This window comes from Herpailurus yagouaroundi, unplaced genomic scaffold (genome assembly GCF_014898765.1).
Source record: "Herpailurus yagouaroundi ecotype Mexico unplaced genomic scaffold, PumYag 205, whole genome shotgun sequence".
Classification (NCBI taxonomy): Eukaryota; Metazoa; Chordata; class Mammalia; order Carnivora; family Felidae; genus Herpailurus; species Herpailurus yagouaroundi.
In genome coordinates, this window is record NW_024412436.1 from 10,327,473 (window position 1) to 10,352,486 (window position 25,014).

General features: G+C 39.1%; 1 protein-coding gene across 2 annotated transcripts in view; it reads left to right on the forward strand.

Annotated features, from left to right (window-relative positions):
* The window catches only part of CATSPERE (catsper channel auxiliary subunit epsilon), a 196,699-nt gene that overhangs the window by 110,100 nt on the left and 61,585 nt on the right, over window positions 1-25,014 (forward strand). For both annotated transcript variants that reach the window (XR_005783631.1, XM_040451860.1), the window contains exons 9-10: window positions 8,711-9,203; window positions 20,414-20,888. Coding sequence is in view for 1 of the 2 variants with exons in the window: in XM_040451860.1 (XP_040307794.1) it covers window positions 8,711-9,203; window positions 20,414-20,888 (968 nt within the window). In the remaining variant the exon portion in view is untranslated. The remainder of the gene's footprint in view (window positions 1-8,710; window positions 9,204-20,413; window positions 20,889-25,014) is intronic.

Sequence of the window (25,014 nt, forward strand, 5' to 3'; positions counted from 1 at the left end):
AAGGCCATATTTCATTCTTTCTCATTGCCATGTAGTATTCCATTGTGTATATAAACCATAATTTCTTTATCCATTCGTCAGTTGATGGACATTTAGGCTCTTTCCATAATTTGGCTATTGTTGAGAGTGCTGCTATAAACATTGGGGTACAAGTGCCCCTATGCATCAGCACTCCTGTATCCCTTGGATAAATCCCTAGCAGTGCTATTGCTGGGTCATAGGGTAGGTCTATTTTTAATTTTTTGAGGAACCTCCACACTTTTTCCAGAGCGGCTGCACCAGTTTGCATTCCCACCAAAAGTGCAAGAGGGTTCCCGTTTCTCCACATCCTCGCCAGCATCTATAGTCTCCTGATTTGTTCATTTTAGCCACTCTGACTGGTGTGAGGTGGTATCTGAGTGTGGTTTTGATTTGTATTTCCCTGATGAGGAGCGACGTTGAGCATCTTTTCATGTGCCTGTCGCTCATCTGGATGTCTTCTTTAGAGAAGTGTCTATTCATGTTTTCTGCCCATTTCTTCACTGGATTATTTGTTTTTCAGGTGTGGAGTTTGGTGAGCCCTTTATAGATTTTGGATACTAGCCCTTTGTCCGATATGTCATTTGCAAATATCTTTTCCCATTCCGTTGGTTGCCTTTTAGTTTTTTTGATTGGTTCCTTGCTGTGCAGAAGATTTTTATCTTCATGAGGTCCTAATAGTTCATTTTTGCTTTTAATTCCCTTGCGTTTGAGGATGTGTCAAGTAAGAAATTGCTGTGGCTGAGGTCAGAGAGGTTTTTCCTGCTTTCTTCTCTAGGGTTTGATGGTTTCCTGTCTCACATTCAGGTCCTTTATCCATTTTGAGTTTGTTTTTGTGAATGGTGTAAGAAAGTGGTCTAGTTTCATCCTTCTGCATGTTGCTGTCCAGTTCTCCCAGCATCATTGGTTAAAGAGACTGTCTTTTTTCCATTGGATATTCTTTCCTGCTTTGTCAAAGATTAGTTGGCCATACTTTTGTGGGTTTAGTTCTGGGGTTTCTATTCTATTCCCTTGGTCTATGTGTCTGTTTTTGTGCCAATACCATGCTGTCTTGATGATTACAGCTTTGTAGTAGAGGCTAAAGTCTGGGATTGTGATCCCTCCTGCTTTGGTCTTCTTCAAAATTACTTTGGCTATTCGGGGCCTTTTGTGGTTCCATACAAATTTTAGGATTGCTTGTTCTAGCTTCGAGAAGAATGCTGGTGCAATTTTGATTGGGATTGCATTGAATGTGTAGACAGCTTTGGGTAGTATTGACATTTTAACAATATTTATTCTTCCAATCCATGAGCATGGAATGTTTTCCCATTTCTGTGTATCTTCTTCAATTTCCTTCATAAGCTTTCTATAGTTTTCAGCATACAGATCTTTTACATCTTTGGTTAGGTTTATCCCTAGGTATTTTATGCTTCTTGATGCAATTGTGAATGGGATCAGTTTCTTTATTTGTCTTTCTGTTGCTTCATTATTAGCGTATAAGAATGCAACTGATTTCTGTACATTGATTTTGTATCCTGCGACTCTGCTGAATTCATCTATCAGTTCTAGCAGACTTCTGGTGGAGTCTGTTGGATTTTCCATGTATGATATCATGTCATCTTCAAAAAGTGAAAGCTTAACTTCATATTTGCCAGTTTTGATGCCTTTGATTTCCTTTTGTTGTCTGACTGCTGATGCTAGCACTTCCAACACTATGTTAAACAACAGCGGTGAGAGTGGACATCCCTGTCGTGTTCCTGATCTCAGGGGGAAAGCTCTCAGTTTTTCCCCATTGAGAATGATATTAGCTGTGGGCTTTTCATAAATGGCTTTTATGATGTTGAAGTATGTTTCTTGTATCCCGACTTTCTCGAGGTTTTTATTAAGAAAGGATGCTGAATTTTGTCAAATGCTTTTTCTGCATCGATTTTACAGGATCATATGCTTCTTTTCTTTTATTAATGTGATATATCACATTGATTGATTTGCAAATGTTGAACCAGCCCTGCAGCCCAGGAATGAATCCCACTTGATCATGGTGAATAATTCTTTCTATATGCTGTTGAATTCGATTTGCTAGTATCTTATTGAGAATTTTTGCATCCATATTCATCAGGGATATTTGCCTGTAGTTCTCTTTTTTTGCTGGATCTCTGTCTGATTTGGGAATCAAAGTTATGCTGGCTTAATAGAATGAGTCTGGAAGTTTTCCTTCCTTTTCTATTTTTTGGAACAGCTTGAGAAGGATAGGTATTATCTCTGCTTTAAATGTCTGGTAGAATTCCCCTGGGAAGCCATCTGGTCCTGGACTCTTACTTGTTGGGAGATTTTTGATAACTGATTCAATTTCTTCGCTGGTTATGGGTCTGTTCAAGCTTTCTATTTCTTCCTGTTTGAGTTTTGGAAGTGTGTGGGTGTTTAGGAATTTGTCCATTTCTTCCAGGTTGTCCAGTTTGTTGGCATATAATTTTTCATAGTATTCCCTGATAATTGCTTGTATTTTGAGGGATTGGTTGTAATAATTCCATTTTCATTCCTGATTTTATCTATTTGGGTCATCTCCCTTTTCATTTTGAGAAGCCTGGCTAGAGGTTTATCAATTTTGTTTATTTTTTCAAAAAACCAACTCTTGGTTTCATTGATCTGCTCTACAGTTTTTTTTAGTTTCTATATTGTTTATTTCTGCTCTGATTTTTATTATTTCTCTTCTTCTGCTGGGTTTGGGTATCTTTGCTGTTCTGCTTCTACTTCCTTTAGGTGTGCTGTTAGATTTTGTATCTGGGATTTTTCTTGTTTCTTGAGATAGGCTTGGATTACAAGGTATTTTCCTCTCAGGACTGTCTTTGCTGCATCCCAAAGCATTTTAATTGTTGTCTTTTCATTTACATTTGTTTCCATGTATTTTTAAATTTCTTCTTTAATTGCCTGGTTGACCCATTCATTCTTTAGTAGGGTGTTCTCTAACCTCCATGCTTTTGGAGGTTTTCCAGACTTTTTCCTGTGGTTGATTTCAAGCTTCATAGCATTGTGGTCTGAAATATACATGGTATGATTTCAATTCTTGTATACTTATGAAGGGCTGTTTTGTGACCCAGTATGTGATCTATCTTGGAGAATGTTCCACGTGCACTCAAGAAGAAAGTATATTCTGTTGCTTTGGGATGCAGAGTTCTAAATATACCTGTCAAGTCCATCTGATCCAATGTATCATTCAGGGCCCTTGTTTCTTTATTGATCCTGTGTCTAGATGATCTATCCATTGTTGTAAGCGGAGTATTAAAGTCCCCTGCAATTACCACATTCTTATCAATAAGGTTGCTTATGTTTGTGATTAATTGTTTTATATATTTGGGGGCTCCCGTATTCGGCGCATAGACATTTATAATTGTTAGCTCTTTCTGATGGATAGGCCTTGTAATTATCATATAATTCCCTTCTTCATCTCTTGTGACAGCCTTTAATTTAAAGTCTAGTTTGTCTGATCTAAGTCTGGCTACTCTAGCTTTCTTTTGAGTTCCAGTAGCATGATAGATAGTTCTCCATCCCCTCACTTTCAATCTGAAGGTGTCCTCAGGTCTAAAATGAGTCTCTTGTAGACAGCAAATAGATGGGTCTTGTTTTTTTTTTTTTTATCCATTCTGATACCCTATGTCTTTTGGTTGGAGCATTTAGTCCATTTACATTCAGTGTTATTATAGAAAGATATGGGTTTAGAGTCATTGTGATGTCTGTAGGTTTCATGCTTATAGTGATGTCTCTGGTACTTTGTCGTCCTTGCAACATTTCACTCACAGGATCCCCTTAGGATCTCTTGTAGGGCTGGTTTAGTGGTGATGAATTCCTTCAGTTTTTGTTTGTTTGGGAAGACCTTTATCTCTCCTTCTATTCTGAATGACAGATTTGCTGGATAAAGGATTCTTGGCTGCATGGTTTTTCTATTCATCACATTGAAGATTTCCTGCCATTCCTTTCTGGCCTGCCAAGTTTCAGTAGATAGGTCTGTCAATAGTCTTATCAGTCTCCCTTTATATGTTAGAGCATGTTTATCCCTAGCTGCTTTCAGAATTTTCTCTTTATCCTTATATTTTGCCAGTTTCACTATGATATGTTGTGCAGATTGATTCAAGTTACGTCTGAAGGGAGTTCTCTGTGCCTCTTGGATTTCAATGCCTTTTTCCTTCCCCAGATCAGGGAAGTTCTCAGCTATGATTTGTTCAAGTACACCTTCAGCCCCTTTCTCTCTCTCTTCCTCTTGGGAAATTCCTATTATATGGATATTGTTCTGTTTGATTGCATCACTTAGTTCTCTAATTCTCCCCTCATACTCCTGGATTTTTTTCTCTCTTTTTCTCAGCTTCCTCTTTTTCCATAATTTTATCTTCTAGTTCACCTATTCTCTCCTCTGCCTCTTCAATCTGAGCTGCGGTCGCCTCCATTTTATTTTTCAGCTCATTTGTACCATTTTTTAGCTCCTCCTGACTGTTTCTTAGTCCCTTGATCTCTGTAGTAATAGATTCTCTGTTGTCCTCTCTACTTTTTTCAAGCCCAACGATTAATTTTATGACTATTATTTTAAATTCATTTTCTGTTACATTGCTTAAATTGTTTTTGATCAGTTTGTTAGCTGTCGCTACTTCCTGGAGTTTCTTTTGAGGAGAATTCTTCCATTTCATCATTTTGGATAGTCCCTGGAGTAGCATGGAACTGCAGGGCTCTTCCCCTGTGCTGTCTGGAGTAATTGCCTTGGTGGGTGAGGCTGCAGTCAGACCTGATGTCTGCCCCCAGCCCAGCGCTGGGGCCACAGTCAGACTGGTGTGTGCCTTATCTTCCTCTCTCCCAGTGGCAGCACTCACTGTGGAGTGGTGTAGCCCCTGTCTGGGCTAGTCGCACACTGCCAGGCTTGTGGTGCTGCTTCTATAGGATCTTGTGTATTAGCCAGGGCGGATACAAGGTGCACAGGGGTGGGAGGGGCAGACTCAGCTCGCTTTGCCTTTGGTGACCCGCTTTGGGAGGGGCCCTGCAGCACGAGGTGGTGGTGGCGGCAGGGGGTGGGGGGGAGGTAGACCTGCCGGAGAGATGGATCCACAGAAGCACAGCATTGGGTGTTTGCGTGGTGCAAGCAAGTTCCCTGACGGGAACTAGTTCCCTTTGGGATTTTGGCTGGGGGATGGGCGAGGGAGATGGCGCTGGCCAGCGCCTTTGTTCCCTGCGAAGCTGAGCTCTGTCCTCTGGGGCTCAACAACTCTCCCTTTCGTTGTTCTCTAGCCCTCCTGCTCTTGGAGCAGAGCTGTTGACTTATAACATTCCAGATGTTAAGTCCCACTGGCTGTCAGAACACACTCCGTCCGACCCCTCCGCTTTTGCAAGACGAATTTGGGGGTTCTATCTTGCAGGGTGGGCTGGCTGCCCCTCCACCACCCCGGCTCCCTCCAGCCAGTCCTGTAGTGTGCGCACCTCCTCTCCACCCTTCCTGCCCTCTTCCATGGGCCTCTTGTCTACGCGTGCTCCAGAGAGTCCGTTCTGCTAGTCTTCTGGCGGTTTTCTGGGTTATTTAGGGAGATGTGGGTGGAATCTAAGTGGTCAGCGAGACGTGGTGAGCCCAGCGGCCTCCTACACCACCATCTTCCCTGGAAAACCTCTGAGAGTCTATGTATCCAAAACTAATTTTTAAAAAGCACAGGAATGTGAACACAAGCGCAAACACAAAATCAGGCGAGTGTTTATGTGTAAGCAGGTAGGAGTGGAGGAAGGAGAGACATGGAGCATTTCTAAGGTATGGGTAGCGTTCTGATTCTTGATCTAGGTGATTAATACACAGATGTTCATCTCAGTATTATTCTTTAAATGTGTGTGTGTATCATATACTCTTTTTGTATATATGATACATTCATAATAAAATTATTAAATGTGTGGTTTTTAAAATTTTTTTAATGTTTATTTATTTTCGAGAGACAGAATGAGACAGAAGATGAGTAGGGGAGGGACAGAGAGAGAGAGAGGGAGACACAGAATCCGAAGCAGGCTCCAGGCTCTGAGCTGACAGCACAGAGTCTGACACGGGGCTCAAACCCATGAACTGTGAGATCATGACCTGAGCCGAAGTCAGATGCTCAACTGACTGAGCCACCGAGGTGTCCCCTAAATATGTGGCATTTTTAAAGAAACACAAAGAAAATATGTGTATATATAATATTAGAGGTTCATTTTTTTTTTTTTTACTTTACATCCAAATTAGTTAGCATGTAGTGAAACAATGATTTCAGGAGTAGATTCCTTAATGCCCCTTACCCATTTAGCCCATCCCCCCTCCTACAACCCCTCTAGTAACCCTCAGTTTGTTCTCCATATATATGAGTCTCTTCTGTTTTGTCCTCTCCTTGTTTTTATATATATATAATATATATATATATATATAATATATATATATTTTTTTTTTAATATTGCCTTGGATGCCATAAAATACCATCCACATGATGGTTTAGGATCAAGGTTTAGGAAAGGTTATCCTTATAAAAGATACATTTTTGGGGCGCCTGGGTGGCGCAGTCGGTTAAGCGTCCGACTTCAGCCAGGTCACGATCTCGCGGTCCGGGAGTTCGAGCCCCGCGTCGGGCTCTGGGCTGATGGCTCAGAGCCTGGAGCCTGTTTCCGATTCTGTGTCTTCCTCTCTCTCTGCCCCTCGCCCGTTCATGCTGTCTCTCTCTGTCCCAAAAATAAATAAACATTGAAAAATAAAATTAAAAAAAAAAAGAAAGAAAGAAAGAAAGAAAAATAAAGGCAGTAAAAAAAAAAAAATAAGGAAAAAGAAAATTGAAATGCTCAGTATGTCTTAGCTAGGCCTTGAGTGCTGGCTCCTTTCTAGGCCTTGTAGATAGGAAGTTATCCATTCAAACATAATAGTCACTGATGCTTAGTTATAATGGGGCTATACACATATGAAATTATTATTATATATAGAATAATATATTTATATTTATATATATATGTGTGTGTGTATATATATGACAATGTAACAAAATGGTACTGATGATTTTTTATGTTTATTTATTTATTTTGAGAGAGAGAGAGAGAGAGAGAGAAAGTGGGGAAGGGGCAAAGAGAGAGGGAGAGAGAGAGAATCCCAGGCAGGCTGTGCACTGTTAGTGCAGAGCCTGAGGTGGGGCTTGAACTCACAAACCATGAGATCATGACCTGAGCTGAAATCAAGAGTCAGATGCTTAACCAATGAGCCACCCAGGCACCCCATGATGATTTTAGAAATCGTACTTGAAATTGATGTTACCGAGTCAGTAGTGTGGCTTGCCAAAAACAGTAATTGCATTGAGTGTCATGGCAGCATGGTGATTTGGTGATAACCCTACAAATGCCCCAACATGGGCTGCCTTGACCTGCCAGGACCACAGTCCGAGTGGGCAGAATGCCATCACCCAGGTATGTATTCACTGAGGACATAGAAAACTCAAGAGATGTTCACTGAACATCTACAACCCGACATCTCCTCGATTGTCCTGCTAAGAAACTCTCCTGGGAATTTTTCACGACTTCTGAGATTCATGGTAGAATGCTTGTTTTCACAAATTCCTCTGTATGTCCACTCAAAAGATAGACCCAGCCCTGTTGAATAATAGAATACCAAGAAGAAAAGGGGGAGATCCTAAAATCTTAAAGAAAGGCAACCCATTTAAATAATAGCAAGAATCAGTGTATCATCTGGCTTTTCATTAGTAAACTTTAATACAAAAAGAAGGGAGAAGATGCCCTCAGAGCTCTGAAGTCTCTGCCTAATTTATCCAGTAGGTGTGTAAAATATTTTCAGATATTCGGGGGTCTTAAAATTTTATGTTCATATATTTTCTATTCACATATACATGAATGTATGTTCATATTTCACATTCATATATATTTTTTATGTTCAATTTTATGCTTTCACAGAGAGGTACTGAAGGATGTGCTTTAGCCAAACCAGAAAGATCAAAGCTCTGGACTGAGAACATGGTGCCTTCAGCCCAGAGAGTTATGAAATGAACAAGTACTAGATGACCTGTCTTTACCACATGGAAAATATTAGGAAGCACCATTTCACCTCCTGGCACACTTAGGAAACAACAGATTTTCAAAATCAAATAATTATTAACTCTAGGAGAAGGATTATGAATATATAGGTGTATATGTGAAGATGTAATTATAGTACAATAACTGGCTCAGTAGTAAACAATATTTACATAGTAAAACAATGTAAACCCTATAGGTTTAGATAAACACTGTGATGTTGGAGAAGAGACGTATGGGTAGTTAAACTTTATGAGCAATACATCTTCATCTGTCATATAAGAAGCCAATAGATAATGTGTAAAAATTATATATTAAGAGAGAAGCATAAAAATATTTGAGAATTTGGAGACACACTGCAAATGAGAGAGCTGTAAGAGTCCAGATTGTTTTCCTTTGGGAACAAGAGTGAAGAATGTGGAGAAATGGGGCAGGGGTAGCCTTTTAGTGCTATTTAATTTGTTTCACCCGGATTTATGTTGATAAAAATAAAATTTTTTTAAAGATGATAAATGTCAGTAGTGTACAAAACGTATGAGAAGAGAGGCCATTACATTTTTATACATTCTATGTTTATAATTTCTACACTTAATTCTAATATTTTATATACATAATTTTTTATATTTAATATTTATATTTTTAATTTTCATATTCTTCTTCTTAGGACCTGGCATATTTCAGTGCCAATGACAACAGATGATGTGCTAAAGGAAATTAAAGGAAATCAAGTGGCTTTTCAAGACTGCTTTATTGCAGATGTTCTTTTCCTGCTGACCTTCCCTTTGTTGACAATGCCCGAGATTCCTGACTCTTTACCAATCACTTCACCGCAAGGTAGTCAGTTAATATTAGCCTGGGCTACTTGTGTTCTTTCATCGGTTGTGGTGGTAGCTGATATGGAGACCTTTCAAACAAATGATTCATTCCGTACTTGGACCAGAATCAGAGTGCTTCCAAACATTTTGACTGACGATGAGAGACACAACGTGTCTGATGTGAACATATCATGGGATGGAATATTTTTTCTAATAAATGGTATTCTTTACATCAAAACTTTTACTGCGTTCAAAAGACTGGGAAGAAATGAAAATCTTCCTGATGGTGGAATTATTGGCATTACCTCAAGAAAATGGTGTTGGGCCAGACATTTATTAAAGGTTAGTAAAAGATTATATACATATATGTATATTAGACTTACACATTTAGACAAATTCACCATATCACTTAATTCCATGATATAAAAGAGACTATACTATGCAGATTTTGCAGAGCTATTTTATTTTTGGTGGTAAGTAAAACCATCTTCCTAACCTAAATTTGCAGAAGCGTCTGTTTAGAGATGCATTTCCAACAACAAAGAATGAAATAAATCTTGGTTGTTATTATGCAGAGTCATTTAATTGTATTATGAGAGTTTTGTTTTACCTCGATGTGGGCAAAAGGCCCAAAAAACTATTTTACCCAAAGATATCATGTGCTCTCAAAATTGGATTAACTTTTCTTTTTGACAATATAGTGAATAAAATATTTTAGACATTCTGACAGGTGTGAGGTGATATCTCCTTGTAGTTTTGATTTGCATTTCCCTGATGATAAGTGATGTTGAGCATCTTTTCATGTGTCTGTTGGCCATTGGCGTGTTTTCTGTGAAGAACTGTCTATTCATGTCTTCTGCCCATTGTTTTTTAATTTTTAAAATTTTTATTTTTTTTTTAATTTTTTTTTCAACGTTTATTTATTTTTGGGACAGAGAGAGACAGAGCATGAACGGGGGAGGGGCAGAGAGAGAGGGAGACACAGAATCGGAAACAGGCTCCAGGCTCCGAGCCATCAGCCCAGAGCCCGACGTGGGGCTCGAACTCGCGGACCGCGAGATCGTGACCTGGCTGAAGTCGGACGCTTAACCGACTGCGCCACCCAGGCGCCCATAAAATTTTTATTTTTTAATTTACACCCAAGTTAGTTAGCATATAGTGCAACCATGATTTCAGAAGTAGATTCCTTAATGCCCCTTACCCATTTAGCCCATCCCCCCTCCCACAGCCTCTCCAGCAACCCTCTGTTTGTTCTCCATATTTAAGAGTCTGTTTTGTCCCCCTCCCTGTTTTTATATTACTTTTGCTTCCCTTCCCTTCCGTTCATGTGTTTTGGATCTTAAAGTCTTAACATGAGTGAAGTCACATGATATTTGTCTTTCTCTGACTAATTCATTTAGCATAATACCCTCTAGTTCTATCCACGTAGTTGCAAATGGCAAGATTTCATTCTTTTTGATTGCCAAGTAATACTCCATTGTATATATACACCACGTCTTCTTTATCCATTCATCCATCGATGGACATTTGGGCTCTTCCCATACTTTGGCTACTGTTGGTAGCGCTGCTGTAAACATTGGGGTGCATATGCCCCTTCAAAACAGCACACCTGTATCCCTTGGATAGATACCTAGTAGTGCAATTGCTGGGGCATACGGTAGTTCTATTTTTAATTTTTTGAGGAACCTCCATACTGTTTTCCACAGTGGCTGCACCAGCTTGCATTCCCACCAACAATGCAAAAGAGAGCCTCTTTTTCTGCAGCCTCGCCAACATCTGTTGTTGCCTGAGTTCTTAATGTTAGCCATTCTGACAGGTGTGAGGTGGTATCTCATTGTGGTTTTGATTTGTATTTCCCTGATAATAACTGATGTTGAGCATTTTTTCATGTGGAGTTTGGCCATCTGGATGTCTTCTTTGGAGAAGTGTCTATTCATGTCTTTTGCCCATTTCTTCACTGGATTATTTGTTTTTTGGATGTTGAGTTTGATAAGTTCTTTAGATATTTTGGATACTAACACTTTATCAGATATGTCATTTGCAAATATCCTCTCCCATTCCATAGGTTATCTTTTAGTTTTACTTATTGTTTCCTTGGCTCTGCAGAGGTTTTTATTTTGATAAAGTCCCAATAGTTTATTTTTGCTTTTGTTTCTCTTGCCTTAAGAGACCTATCTAGTAAGAAGTTGCTATGCCAATGTAAAAGAGGTTACTGCCCGTGTTCTCCTCTAGGATTCTAATGGTTTCCTGTTCCACATTTAGGTCCTCATTTTAAATTTATTTTTGTGTGTGGTATAAGAAAGTGGTCCAAGTTCATTCTTCTGCATGTCACTGTCCAGTTTTCTCAACACCATTTGATGAAGAGACTGGGTTTTTTTGCATTGGATATTCTTTCCTGCTTTGTCAAAGATTAATAGTCCATATAGCTGTGGATTCATTTCTGAGTTTTCTATTCTGTTCCATTGATCTATGTCTATTTTGGGGCTTATACCATACTGTCTTGATTACTACAGCTTTGTAATATATTTTAAAGAAAGAACAAAATTTTATTTATTTATTTATTTATTTTTTCAACGTTTATTTATTTTTGGGACAGAGGGAGACAGAGCATGAACGGGGGAGGGGCAGAGAGAGAGGGACACACAGAATCGGAAACAGGCTCCAGGCTCTGAGCCATCAGCCCAGAGCCTGACGCGGGGCTCGAACTCACGGACCGCGAGATCGTGACCTGGCTGAAGTCGGACGCTTAACCGACTGCGCCACCCAGGCGCCCCAAGAAAGAACAAATTTTAAAAACGAATTAGAAAGTGTTTTGAACTATGGGCACCTGGGTGACTCAGTTGGCTAAGCATCAGACTCTTGATTTCAGCACAGGTCATGATCTCAGGGTCCATGAGTTAGGGCCCTGTGTTGGGCTCTGCACTGACAGTGTGGAGCCTGCTTGGGATTCTCTCTCCCCCCCCCCCTCTCTCTATGCCCCTCCACTGCTCACGCTTTCTCTCTCTCAAAATAAATAAACACTTTTTAAACTGAAAGAAACAAACTGTTTTGAACTGAAAGACAATGGAAACAGAATATGTCAAAATTGGTGGGATGCTACTGAAGAGATACTTAGAGGGAAATTTATAATATTAATCCTCTATATTACAAAAGAAGAAATATCTCAAATCCATGATCTCTGCTTCCACTTTAAGAAACCAGAAATGATTTCAACCAAAAGTAAACAGAAGAAAGGAAATAAAAAAAAAAATCATTGGGTAAATTAATGGCATTAAGAAAAACAAAACAAAATGAAAACAGAAAACCTACAGAGAAAATCAACAAAACCAAAAAGCTGATTCATTGAGAAGATCCATAAAATTGGCAAGTCTTTAGCCAGACTGACTGAGGATAAAACAAAAAAGAGAAGACACAAATTGCCAATATTGAGACTGAAAGAAGTGGAATTGGTGCAAAGTCTGCTGCTGCTAAAAAGACAGTAAAACAATGTTACAAACAACTGTAAATACAAAGTTAAAAAGAATCTAAAACACATTCAAAACCATAAAATGGACAAGTTACTTGAAAGACACAAACTACCAAAGCCTCCTTAAGAAGAAACAGATGATGGGGTGCCTGGGTGGCTCAGTTGGGTAAGCGTCCAACTTTGGCTCAGGTCATGATCTTGCAGTTCGTGAGTTTGAGCCCCACGTTGGGCTCTGTGCTCTCAGCTCAGAGCCTGGAGCCAGCTTCAGATTCTGTGTCTCCCTCTCTATCTCTGCCCCTCCCCCATTCATGCTCTGTCTTTCTCTTTTAAGAATAAACATTAGGGGCGCCTGGGTGGCTCAGTCGGTTAAGCAGCTGACTTCAGCTTGGGTCACGATCTCGCGGTCCGTGAGTTCGAGCCCCCGCGTCAGGCTCTGGGCTGATGGCTCAGAGCCTGGAGCCTGCTTCCGATTCTGTGTCTCCCTCTCTCTGCCCCTTCCCCACTCATGCTCTGTCTCTCTCTGTCTCTCAAAAATGAATAAATGTTAAAAAAATTTTTTTTAAATAAAAAAAATTAAAAAAAAGAATAAACATTAAAAAAAAACTAAAGAAGAAACAGATGACATGAATACTCTTACATCAATCAAAGAAATTGAATTTGTTATTTAAAAATCTTCCCACAAAGAAACCTCCAGGCCAGGAGGATTTCATCAGTGTCCTGCTATATATTTTAAAAATAAATGATGCCAGTTCTAAACTTCAGAAAATTGAAGAGGGAGTAATACTTTTCAATTGATTCCATGGAGCAGCTTGTCTGATACTACAACCAAGAATAACATATTAGAAAAATATAAAACTACATAGCAATATCTCTCATAAACAAAATTTTAAACTTCTAGGCAAAATTTTAGCAAACTAGATCCAACAATATATAGAAAGGAAAATATATCATGCACAGGTAGGGTTTTAGTTCAGGAATGAAAGAGTGGTTTACATTAGAAAATCAATCAACACGATTTACCATATTAGAAAACAACAAAAGAAAAACCATATGATCATTTCAATAGACACAGAAAAGCACTTGACAACATCCAATATACACAATTGATTTTAACAATCAGCAAAATAGGAATAAGAAGGAATTTCTTCAACTTAACACAGGACACTCATATAAAATCAATGGCTAACATTGCACATGATGGTAAAAGACTAGCCCACTTAGATTTAATGCAGTTATTGCTGTGGTTGGGTTTAAGTCTACCATTTTGGTATCTATTTTCTATTAACACTATATATTCTTTCTTTCTTTTTTTTTTTTCTTGCCTTCCTTGCTTAAAATAAGGAACAAGGCAAGAATGTGTGCTCCTATTACTTCTATTCAACATTGTGCTGGCCATTCTAGTAGGTGCAATGAGTCAAGAAACAAAGGCACGTACATTGGAAAGGAAGAGTGAAACTGTCTTTATTACCAAACAGCATCATTAGATGTAGAAAAGGTTACAGAATATACAAGAAACCCATCAGGGCTAATAAATATGTTTACTAAGATTGCAGTTTACAAGATCAATATAAAAACTCAATTTTATTTCCATATGAAATATGCAATTTAATTTTGCATAGGAAATATACAAGCATAAAAATGAACAATAATAAATCGAAACTTTAAGAAATACTATTTATAGTACATTATAAAATATTAAGTGCTTAGGGATGATTCTGACAAAAGATGTGCAAGTGTATACACACTTAAAGACTACAAAACACAAATAACCGTATGATTTCACTCATGTGCAATTTAAGGAACAAAACGAACAAGCAAAGGGAAGAGAAGGAGAGGCAAACCAAGAAACAGACTCTTAACTATAGAGAACAAACTTATGGTCACCAGAAGAGAGGTGGGTGGAGGGGTGATGGAAATAGATGATGGGGATTAAGGAGGGATGAGCACTGGGTGATATACGGAAGTGTTGAATCACTATATTGTACACCTGAAACTAATATTACACTGTGTGTTAACTCACTGGAATTTAAAAGCTTAAAAAAATGATACCACCACACACACTACACATAACACACACACACACACACACACACACACACACACACACACATTACAAAATATTACTGGTGAAATAAAAGACTTAAGTGGAGAGATCTGTTCATGGGTGAGAAGACTCTGTTAAGGTGTCAATGCTTGAGAAATTCAGCACACATCAGTTAAAATCCCAGTAGGCTTCTAATAGAAATTGAGAAGCTGATTCTAAAAGTCATATGGAAATTCAAGAGAGAACCAAAAAATTTTCCAGATTTCCAAAAACAAATGCCATTAAAAATGTACGAGATCTTGTTTGAGACAAAAATAAAATATTATCAAAAATATTAATTTTTTTTAGATCCGAATACATAGCTATATCATGTTCATGGATTAGAATAAAGAATATTTTAAGCTTTTCAATTCTTCCCAGATTTATCTATAGATTTGACGCTGTTCCAGTCAAACTCCCAATGTTACTTTGTGGAGCTCAGTACACTGATTCTAAAATACATATCAAAGAGTAAAGAGCTGAGAGTTGGAATGGTTGGGTAGCAAAGTATTTCTTCTATCATACATCAAAATTTATTACAAGGCTATAGTAATTAAAACATAAAATATTTATGGCAGTTTTTTTTTCATTTCGTTCCACATCTCACCAACATTGGGTGTGTCCAATCTTTTATTATCTAAACTCTTCTAGAGGGTATGCACTAGCTTTCTTATGTTTCATGCTTCTATGGTGCATTATTTTTATCCTTTTACGATCAATCTGTCTGTGACTTCATACTTCTTATAAACTGCAATCTTGCTTCTTCTCCAATGTGACAATATATGCTTTAAAATTATAGTATTCAGGGGCACCTGGGTGGCTCAGTTGGTTAAGCGTCTGACTTCGGCTCAGGTCATGATCTCGTGAGGTCACGAGTTCACGAGTTCACGAGTTCGAGCTCCATGTAAGGCTCTATTCTGACCACTCAAAGCCTGGAGCCTGCTTCAGATTCTGTATCTCCCTTTCTCTCTGCCCCTCCCCTGTTTGCACTCTGTCTCTGTCTCTGTCTCTCTCTCAAAAATAAATAAACATTTTAAAAAATATTTTAAAAATTATAGTATTCAGTCCACCTAGATTTAACATAACTACTGCTATGGTTGGAGTTAAGTCTACCATCTTGGTATTTCTTTTCTAGTAACCCCACATGTTCTTTGTTCCTTTGTTTCTCTCTTCTTGTCCTCTGAAGGAATCATGTTTTTTCCAGTGTCTCTGTTTTCAACTGTGTTCATTTTTTTTTTTATTCAAGATCTTCTTTGTAGTGATTGCACTTGGCTGTACAACAATCTTTTTGTTAAGGCTATTTATTTATTTTAAGAGAGAGTGTATGCACGTGCACATGCATGAGTGGGGAAGGGGCAGAGAGAGAGGGAAAGAGAGAGAATCCCAAGCAGGCTTCCTGCTGTCAGTGCAGAGCCCAATGCAGTGCTCAGTGTCATGAACTGTGGGATTATGACCTGAGCCAAAACCAAGAATCTGATGCACAACAGACTGAGCCACCCAGGTGCCCCATAATAATCATCTTTAATTTATCAGAGTCTAATTTCAATTAGTATATACTTAACAACAGTGTAAGAAACTTATGACTGTATGGTTCCATTTATATCCCTCCCACCCTTTATATTCTTATCTCATATTTTACTTCTAAATATGCTATAAATTTCAAAATATATTGTTACTATTTTTCCTTTAAAAAGGTCAATTTTCAGGGGGCCTGGGTGGCTCAGTCAGTTAAGCGGCAGACTGATTTCGGCTCAGGTCATGATCTCATGGTTTGTGAGTTCGAGCCCCACCTTGGGCTCTGTGCTGACAGCACAGGGATTCTCTCTCTCCCTCTCTCTCTGCCCCTACCCTACTTTGTGTGCTCTCTCTCTCTCTCTCAAAAAAAAAAAAAAGTAAATAAATGAATTAATAGTCAATTGTCATAAAGATATATAGATATATAGGTATAAACTGATGGCAAAATAAGTCTTTATAGATATATTCTCCCAGGCATGCTTCATTTCTGTTTGCATATCCAGAGTTGCTCCTGAATCCATTTCCCTTCTGCCTGAGGAATATCTTTGAATTTTCCTATACAACAAGTTCTCTCAGCATTTGTCTGTATAAAGGTGTCTTTATTTTTTGGCCTTCATTTTTGAAGGGTATTTTTCACTGAATACAGAATTATAGGATGACAGCTGGGTTTTGTTGTTTTTAAAGCAATTTATGATGACATCGTTCCATTATCTTATGGCCTCTATCATTTTGGGGAAGAAGTCAGCCATCATTCATGCCATTGTTCTCACATATACAATGTGTCTTTTTATCTGTCGCTGCTTTTAGAATTTGCACGTTATCTTTGGTCTTCAGCATTTTTATTATGTATTATTCATTAGTAGTTAGGTGTGATTTCCTTTGTATGTATCCTGTTTGTGGTTCAACTGAGTCTCTTGGGTTTCTGGGATTATGTCAGTCATTAATTTGGGGATGTTCTTGGACATTATCTCTTCAAATATTTCTTCTGCACCATTCTGTTTTTCCTCTCCTTCTAGGGGTTTAAAAATGCATATATGACACCATTTAATATTGTCCCACAGACCTCAGTCTGTTCATTTTGTGTTTACTTCTTTCTTTGTATTTCAGTTTGTATATTAACCTGTCTTCAAGCTCACAGCCCCTCAGCTTTTCCCACTTTACTCTTGAATGTGTCTAATAATTTTTTTATTCCTGATGTCATATTTTTTTTATTTCTAACATTTTCACTTTGTTCTTTTTTATCATTTACATATCTCAGCTGAAATTCCCCATCTCTGTACTCACGTTGCCGATCTTTTCCAGTAGGTCCTTCAGCATTTTTATCAGTTATTACCTCTTTAGCCATACTTGGGCTCTTTGCACTGACAAGATTCCAGGGATCTCTTCATACTTTACAACTGGCCCACCACCTTTCCAAACTCGAGGACAGCTGTCTCTGCTTTATAGTCTAGCTGCCAGCTTTTTGATCACTAAAGAATTCTCTTTCCTCATCTGCCCTGGGATTTTCAGGCATTGGGAGATCTTTCTCTTTCTCTCTCTCTCTCTCTCTCTCTCTCTCTCTCTCTCTGTCTCTCTCTCTCTCTCTCTCTCTCTCTCTCTCTCTCTCTCTCTCTCTCTCTCTCTCTCTCTCTCTCTCTCTCTCTCTCTCTCTCTCTCTCTCTCATGCTTCCCTGTCCCCAGTTGTGGCAGGGAGGCTGCCTTACACTTTGTAAAGGCCAAGCATGTCTCAGAGGGAGAGTCTCTCAACCCCCGTATCCCACTCCCAGCCTATGGTAGCTGAGAATCCAGAGTACAGATGGATTTCTCTCAACTTTGCTGCCTTGCAGCCTGCCCCCTCCCTGTCTTCAGAGGATTACTGCTTTATTTTTGGGAGAGTCCCTGAATGCCTCAAGGGGATCTCTCAGCTCCCTGGCCTTGTCCCAAGACCTTTGGCTTACTACACCTATGCACTAGGTGAAGGTCTATGGGAAAGTTTGTGGGTGGGTAAAAACTCATTCCATGGCTGAGGCTCCTTGGAATTCCCATATGTCATATTTATGATGGATTCCTCTTCCCATCCCTCTGCCAAGAATGCGCATAACCTTGGGTCTTTTCTATGAGAGGCTCATCACTTTGTTGCTAATATATTTACTCTTGGAAGATCATCTCACACTCATTTAAGCAACACAAGCTCTAGACTTTTTTTTTAAGTTTTTATTTTTTTCTTATTTTTTAAAAAAAATTTTTAAAGTTTAAATACAAATTAATTAACATATAGTGTAGTAATAATTTCAGGAATAAAATTTAGTGATTCATCACTTACATATAAGAACCCAGTGCTCATCCCAACAAGTGCCCTCCTTAATGCCCCTCACCTCTTTAGCCCTTCCTCCCACCCAAACCCTGTCAGCAACCCTCAGTTTTTTCTCTGTATTTAAGAGTCTCTTATGGTTTGTCTCCCTCCTTGTTTTTATATTAATTTTGCTTCCCTTCCCTTCTGTTCATCTGTTTTGGATCTTAAATTCCACATATGAGTGAAATCATAGATTTGTCTTTCTCTTACTGACTTATTTCACTTAGCACAATACCCTCCAGTTCCATCTACGTAGTTGCAAATGGCAAGATTTCATTCTTTTTGATTGCCGGGTAATACTCCATTATACATATTGGAGTATATATATTGTTGACATATATATCAACATTGTTGATAGTGCTGCTATAAACATTGAAGGGTGCATGTGTCCCTTCAAATCAGCATACATGTATCCTTTGGATAAATACCTAGTAGTGCAATTGCTGGGTCATAGGGTAGTTCTATTTTTAAGTTTTTGAGGAACCTCCGTACTGTTTTCCAGAGTGGCTGCACCACTTTGCATTCCCACCAGCAGCGCAAAAGTTGTCCTCTTTCTCTGCATCCTCGCCAACATCTGTTGTTGCCCGAGTTGTTCATGTTAGCCATTCTGACAGGTGTGAGGTGATATCTCATTGTGGTTTTGATTTGTATTTCTCCAATGATGGATGATGTTGAGGATTTTTTCATGTGTCTGTCAGCCATCTGGATGTCGTCTTTGGAGAAGCATCTATTCGTGTCTTTTGCCCATCTCTTCACTGGATTGTTTTTTTTGGGGGGGGGTGTTGAGTTTGATAAGTTCTTTATAGATTTTGAATACTAACCCTTTATCTGATATGTCATTTACAAATTTCTTTTCCCATTCCTTCGGTTGCCTTTTAGTTTTGCTGATTGTTTCCTTTGCTGTGCAGAAACTTTATATCTTGATGAGGTCCCTATAGTTCATTTTTGCTTTTGTTTTCCTTACCTTTGGAGAAATGTCAAGTAAGAAGTTGCTGCAGCTGAGGTCAAAGGGGTTGTTGCTTGTTTTCTCCTCAAGGCTTTTGATGGCTTCCTGTCTTATGTTTAGGTCTTTCATCCATTTTGAGTTTATGGATTTGAGTGTATGGTGTAAGAAAGTGGTCCAGGTTCATTCTTCTGCATGTCGCTGTCCAGTTTTCCCAGCACCACTTGCTGAAGAGACTGTCTTTTTTCCATTGGATATTCTTTCCTGCTTTGTCAAAGATTAGTTGGCCATACGTTTGTGGGTCCATTTCTGGGTTCTCTAATTCTGTTCCATTGTGTCTGTTCTTGTGCCAGTACCATACTGTCTTGATGATGACAGCTTTGTAGCACTATTTGTAGTCTTGAATTGTGATGCCTCCAGCTTTGCTTTTCTTTTTCAAGATTGCTTTGGCTATTCAGAGTTTTTTCTGGTTCCATACAAGTTTTAGGATTGTTTGTTCTAGCTCTGTGAAGAATGCTGGTGTTATTTTGATAGGGGTTGCATTGAATGTGTAGATTGCTTGGGTAGTGTCGACATTTTATCACTATGTGCCCAAGAGACTCCTTTTGACAGTCATGGAAATAGAAGTTACATATTAAGTAAAAATCTCTAAGAATTAGAAACAATTGGGAAGAAGAGACAGGGGAGAAGAGGGATCTTGGCTTGCAAAATGAAATTAGGCCCACTGAATTTCAGACACAGCAGTCTCTCTAACAGCCTGTGTTCATAAAAGGGTAGTATTGATCCAAAGTTTTAAGTTCTCTCTTCTCTTGATCTCATATCCAAGGAAGCTATAATTCCAAAAATAACTTCATGTTTGAAGTGTCTTTATATCTTGACCGTAGTGAACATCAAAAAGGCACTCCTGGCCAGAGTGGATAAATACGTAAGAAAAGAGAAGGCTGATATTCTCTGGGGATTTAAAAGGGAATTAAAATTAATTATGTCTATAGATAAAGAATAAAATTACTGAAATAACTTATATTTATGAATATATATAATATGACATATTTCCATGTAATGTATTTCAATGCCTGGAGTATTATTCAGAAATACACGAAGAGTCAAACCTTAATAGTTACTACATTTTATTTTTAAATATAGCAAATTAGAAGACAGGAATTGTAAGGACCATCCCTAAAACAAAAGATCTTTATTTTCCATTTTGTTACAGAGTAAAATAAGAAGTATCTTCGCAGTCTGGACCAAAAGTGAACTTTATCTTGGATATCCTCTTCTTAGATTTATGAAAATAATAACTACTGAAAAACTGAAAAGCCTTCTAAATATATCACCAACCGATACACTAACTATACACAATGTTGAGTATCCAGGACACCCTTTGGAGATTGCCTTGTTATTAAGTTACTGCTCTGCATGCACAGTCAACAAAAAGATTTATGTGGTAATATATAATGAAGATACAGAGCAGTGGATGAACCAAGACTTTGCATTAGATGTCCCTAGTGACACTTTTGTAAATGCACATTTTCTATATTCAGCACTTCCAGAATTAGTACTATGGGACAAACATAGGGTCTACTATTGCTATCACAATTTCACCGAGACTGGAGTTATCCAAACACCTACAGAGTTTGGAAATTTATCAAGGTTGTCACAGAACAGCACCATTCATATTATTTTCATCGGTGAGCCATTCTCAGTCTGCAAAAATTTATTCTAGATTTTCTAGTAGATACCTTCCTTACGAAGATGTAACAATTATAAATGCACTAATATATGGGTATATGGGTAGAGAAAGGTGTACTTTTTACCGCCTAAAAATGGATATGTTTTAAGCTCCACTAAGGTCAGTTATGATCTCACATAGCAAAATGGCCAACTCCAGTTCTGGGGTTTTTTTTCCCGTTAGATTCATTTCGGTCAATCAGCACATACATATGCATTTTAGTGTTGGAAGTGATATGGTGTTGTATTCATTTCCTAGGACTCCTTAGGGCTACCACTAGCTGGGTGGCTTCAAACAACAGGAATTTATTGTCTCAATTTTGGAGGCTAGAAGTCCACATTCAGGGTGTCAGCAAAGCCATGAATTCCCTCTGAATGCCATGAATTCAGAATCCCTCTGAATCCCAAAGGGGGATCTTTCATTGCTTCTTCCCAGCCTTTGGTGGCTTTCTGGTAAACCTGGCCGTCCCTTGGCTTGCAGCTGCATCATCCCAACCTCTGCCTTCATCACGATGTCGCATTCTCCCTGTGTCCTCACACACCAACTTGTTGTAAGGACACCAGGGCCCACCCTGCTCCAGGAGCACCTCATCTTAACTGATTGCCTCTGTAATGACCCTATTTCCAAATAAGGTCACATTCTGAAGGAGTACTGGGAATTAGAACATCAACATATCTTTTCTGAGGGGACACAATTCAAGCTATGGCACATTTTGTAGAGTTAAGTGGACCTGTATTCACACCCATGAGCAAGTCATTGAACCTTTCCAAGCTTCAGTACTCTAATCTAGAATGTAGGGCAGCTGTGTCAACTGGATAAGAGATTGTATGTAAAATGCTTAAAATAAAACTGGGTGCATGGTAAACCTTCAGCTAATAGTAGTTATTCTTGATCTTGTTATTCCTGAGGTAGCATACTAAACATTATAGGCAATTCCGAGAAATAGGAAGTGCAATCCTCAAAAAGCCTCGTTAGGAGGTAACCCCAAACATGGAATTTAAAGGAAATGTCGCTGTCATTCATAATCAGTCTTTCTTGACCTCTATCACCCTTCAACTCCCAACCATTTGATTTTTATGTTCCCTTTTACAACAAAACTCTAAAAAATGTTGCCTAGTTTCACTTTTTCCTCTTTCCTCCCTTTCTCTTGAAGGCACTCTAATCAAATATTCCGTGGAAACTGCTCTTGTTAAGGTTCTCGATGACCTCCACTGTGCTAGCCCAGTGACCAATTTTCAGCCATCTTCCATGACCTGGCAGCAGCATTGGAAACCACTTAGCAGGGCCTTATTCTTGAAATACTTTTTCTTTTTGAAGTTTATTTTTTACTTTTTATTGAAATTCTAATTGGTTAACATACAGTGCAACAATGGTTTCAGGATAGAATTCAGTGATTCATCAGTACATACAACACCCAGTGCTCATCATAACAAGTGCCCTCCTTAATGCCCATCACCCATCTAGCCCATCCCCCACCCACCTCCCTCCATCAATCCTATTTGTTCTCTATCGTTAAGAATCACTTTTTACCTCTTTTTACCCCTTTCAACATGTCCATGTTTTGTTTCTTAGCTTCCACATATGAGTGAAATCATATGGTGCTTGTCTTTGGCTTATTTTGCTTAGCATAATATACCCTATCTCCATCCATGTCATTGCAAATGGCAAGATTTCACTCTTTTTGATGGCTGAGTATTATTCCTTTGTGTATATATACACCACATCTTCTTTATCCATTCACTAGTTAATGGACATTGGGTCTCCCTCCATAGTTTGGCTTTTGTTGATAATACTGCTATAAACACTGGGGTACCTGGACCCCTTTGAATCTGCGTTTTTGTATCCTTGGGGTAAACACCTAGTAGTGCAATTGCTGGATCATAGGGTAGTTCTGGTATTAGCTTTTTGAGAAACCAGAGTGGCTGCACCAGTTTGCATTCCCACCAACAGCACAAGAGTTGTCCCCTTCAAAATGCTTTTTTTCACCTGACTTTTGGGCTATCGCTTTTTTACTCTTCCTACTACCTCACTAGCTACTCCTCCTCAGCCTCTTTTCCATCTTCATCTTCCTGATTCCCAAATGGAGAGGCACCTCAGGGTTTGGTTTTCAGGAATCTTCTGAGTTCTGTTTACATTTGCTCTGCCCTCTGGCCATAAGCCCTTAGCCTCAACTCCAGGCCTTATTCCCAGCTGCCTTCAGCATACCTTCACTCGGATGACTAGTAGGCATCTTAGATTTGACATCCAAGAACGGATCCCTGAGTTTCTCACTCCTGTCTCAACCTGCTCCTTGCCTAGTCCTTTCCTGTCAAGTAAATATCACCTCTTCCCGTCTTCCCAGGCACAAACCTTGACCTCATCCTCGAATCTTTCCCTTTGACATCCCACAACTAATCCACGGGCAGCTCCTGGTGGCTCTATCTAAAAAGTCTGTCTAAAATCTAACCCCTTTCCACCATCCTCACTCCAGTCCAAGCCAGTGTCCTCTCCAGCCCATACGTGTAAGAGCCTTTCATGTGCTCTCCCTGCCCTCTCATGGTGCCCTCCACCAAATTACAGTCCACTGGGAAGCTAGCGTGAGCCTTTCAAAACATGCAAAATCACATTACTCCTCAGCTTAAAACCTTCATTTGGCTTCCTGTATCACTCAGGATAAAATCCAAAACTGTTACCATGGCCCGAAAAGCAGTATGTGGTTTGGCCCCAGACTCTGATGTCATCTATCACTTGACCCTTTGTTCACTGTTACCTAGCTGCAGACTGGCCTCTTTGCTGTTCCCCGGTTACCTACTGTTTCATATGCCAAAAGCGTTGTTCACATTGATGTCTACATGACTCTTAACATTGGATTCAGGTTTCAGTCCAAATGCCAACTGTTTGGGGAGCTCTTCCCTAACCCTGACCTAACTCCCATGCTGTGTCCCTTACACTTCTTCATTTTGTTCATAGCACTTCTCATCTAACAAATTACACATGTACTTAGTCATTAACTGAATCTTCCAACAAAAAACAAGCTTTGTGTGACTTTGTTATATTTGCTGCTTTACCCACAGTGTCTAATATACTATATAATAGGTACTTTTTTGAATAAATGGATGAACATGTATTCATTGAACACACACTATTTGCGAGATGCTCTTCTGGGAGTTGGAGATAGCATGGAAATTGGACACAATCCCCGCCCTTTCAGCACTTACAAAATTGCAGAGGATAAAGACAAGTAAACCTATAAACAATGCAACATGGCTAATGCTGTAACAGAGCCAATATTGGGCGCTACGGAATCACATAAATTGAGTACCTTACTCAAGTCTGGGGGCGGGGGTGGGGAGATACAGAAGGCTTCCTTGGAGAAGTGATGTCTAAGCTGAGGCTTGGGAAATGGGTAGAGGTTAGGTAAGCAGTGAAGACAACAATGAAGACAGTGTACCCAACCACCCAGAGACAGAGACAACAGGGTACAACCCAGGACTCGAAAGACAATACACTGCAGAAATAGAGTTCTCCAGAGAAAAAAAGAAGTCTCCTCTGGAGAAATGAAGTTCAGATTATGAAAGTCCTCACAAGCCATGTGAGAAAATTGGACCTTCTCCTGCAGCCTGTATAGGGAGTTCTAAAGAGTTTTCAGCAAGAGAGAAGCAGAATATTTGTGTTTTTAAAAGACCGCTGGCCACCATGATAAGGAGACAAGGTTAGAATAATAAATTGGGGATAGATTTTATTTTTTACTTTTTTTTTTTTTAATTTTTTTTTTCAACGTTTATTTATTTTTGGGACAGAGAGAGACAGAGCATGAACGGGGGAGGGGCAGAGAGAGAGGGAGACACAGAATCGGAAACAGGCTCCAGGCTCTGAGCCATCAGCCCAGAGCCCGACGCGGGGCTCGAACTCACGGACCGCGAGATCGTGACCTGGCTGAAGTCGGACGCTTAACCGACTGCGTCACCCAGGCGCCCCTATTTTTTACTTTTTTTATAGAAAATATTTTTTAATGTTACATTTGTCCCAACACAGCATTCCACTAGCATATCTGTATGGGTATGTGCATTTTACACAAGTGTATAAAAACATATACGTACATTTTT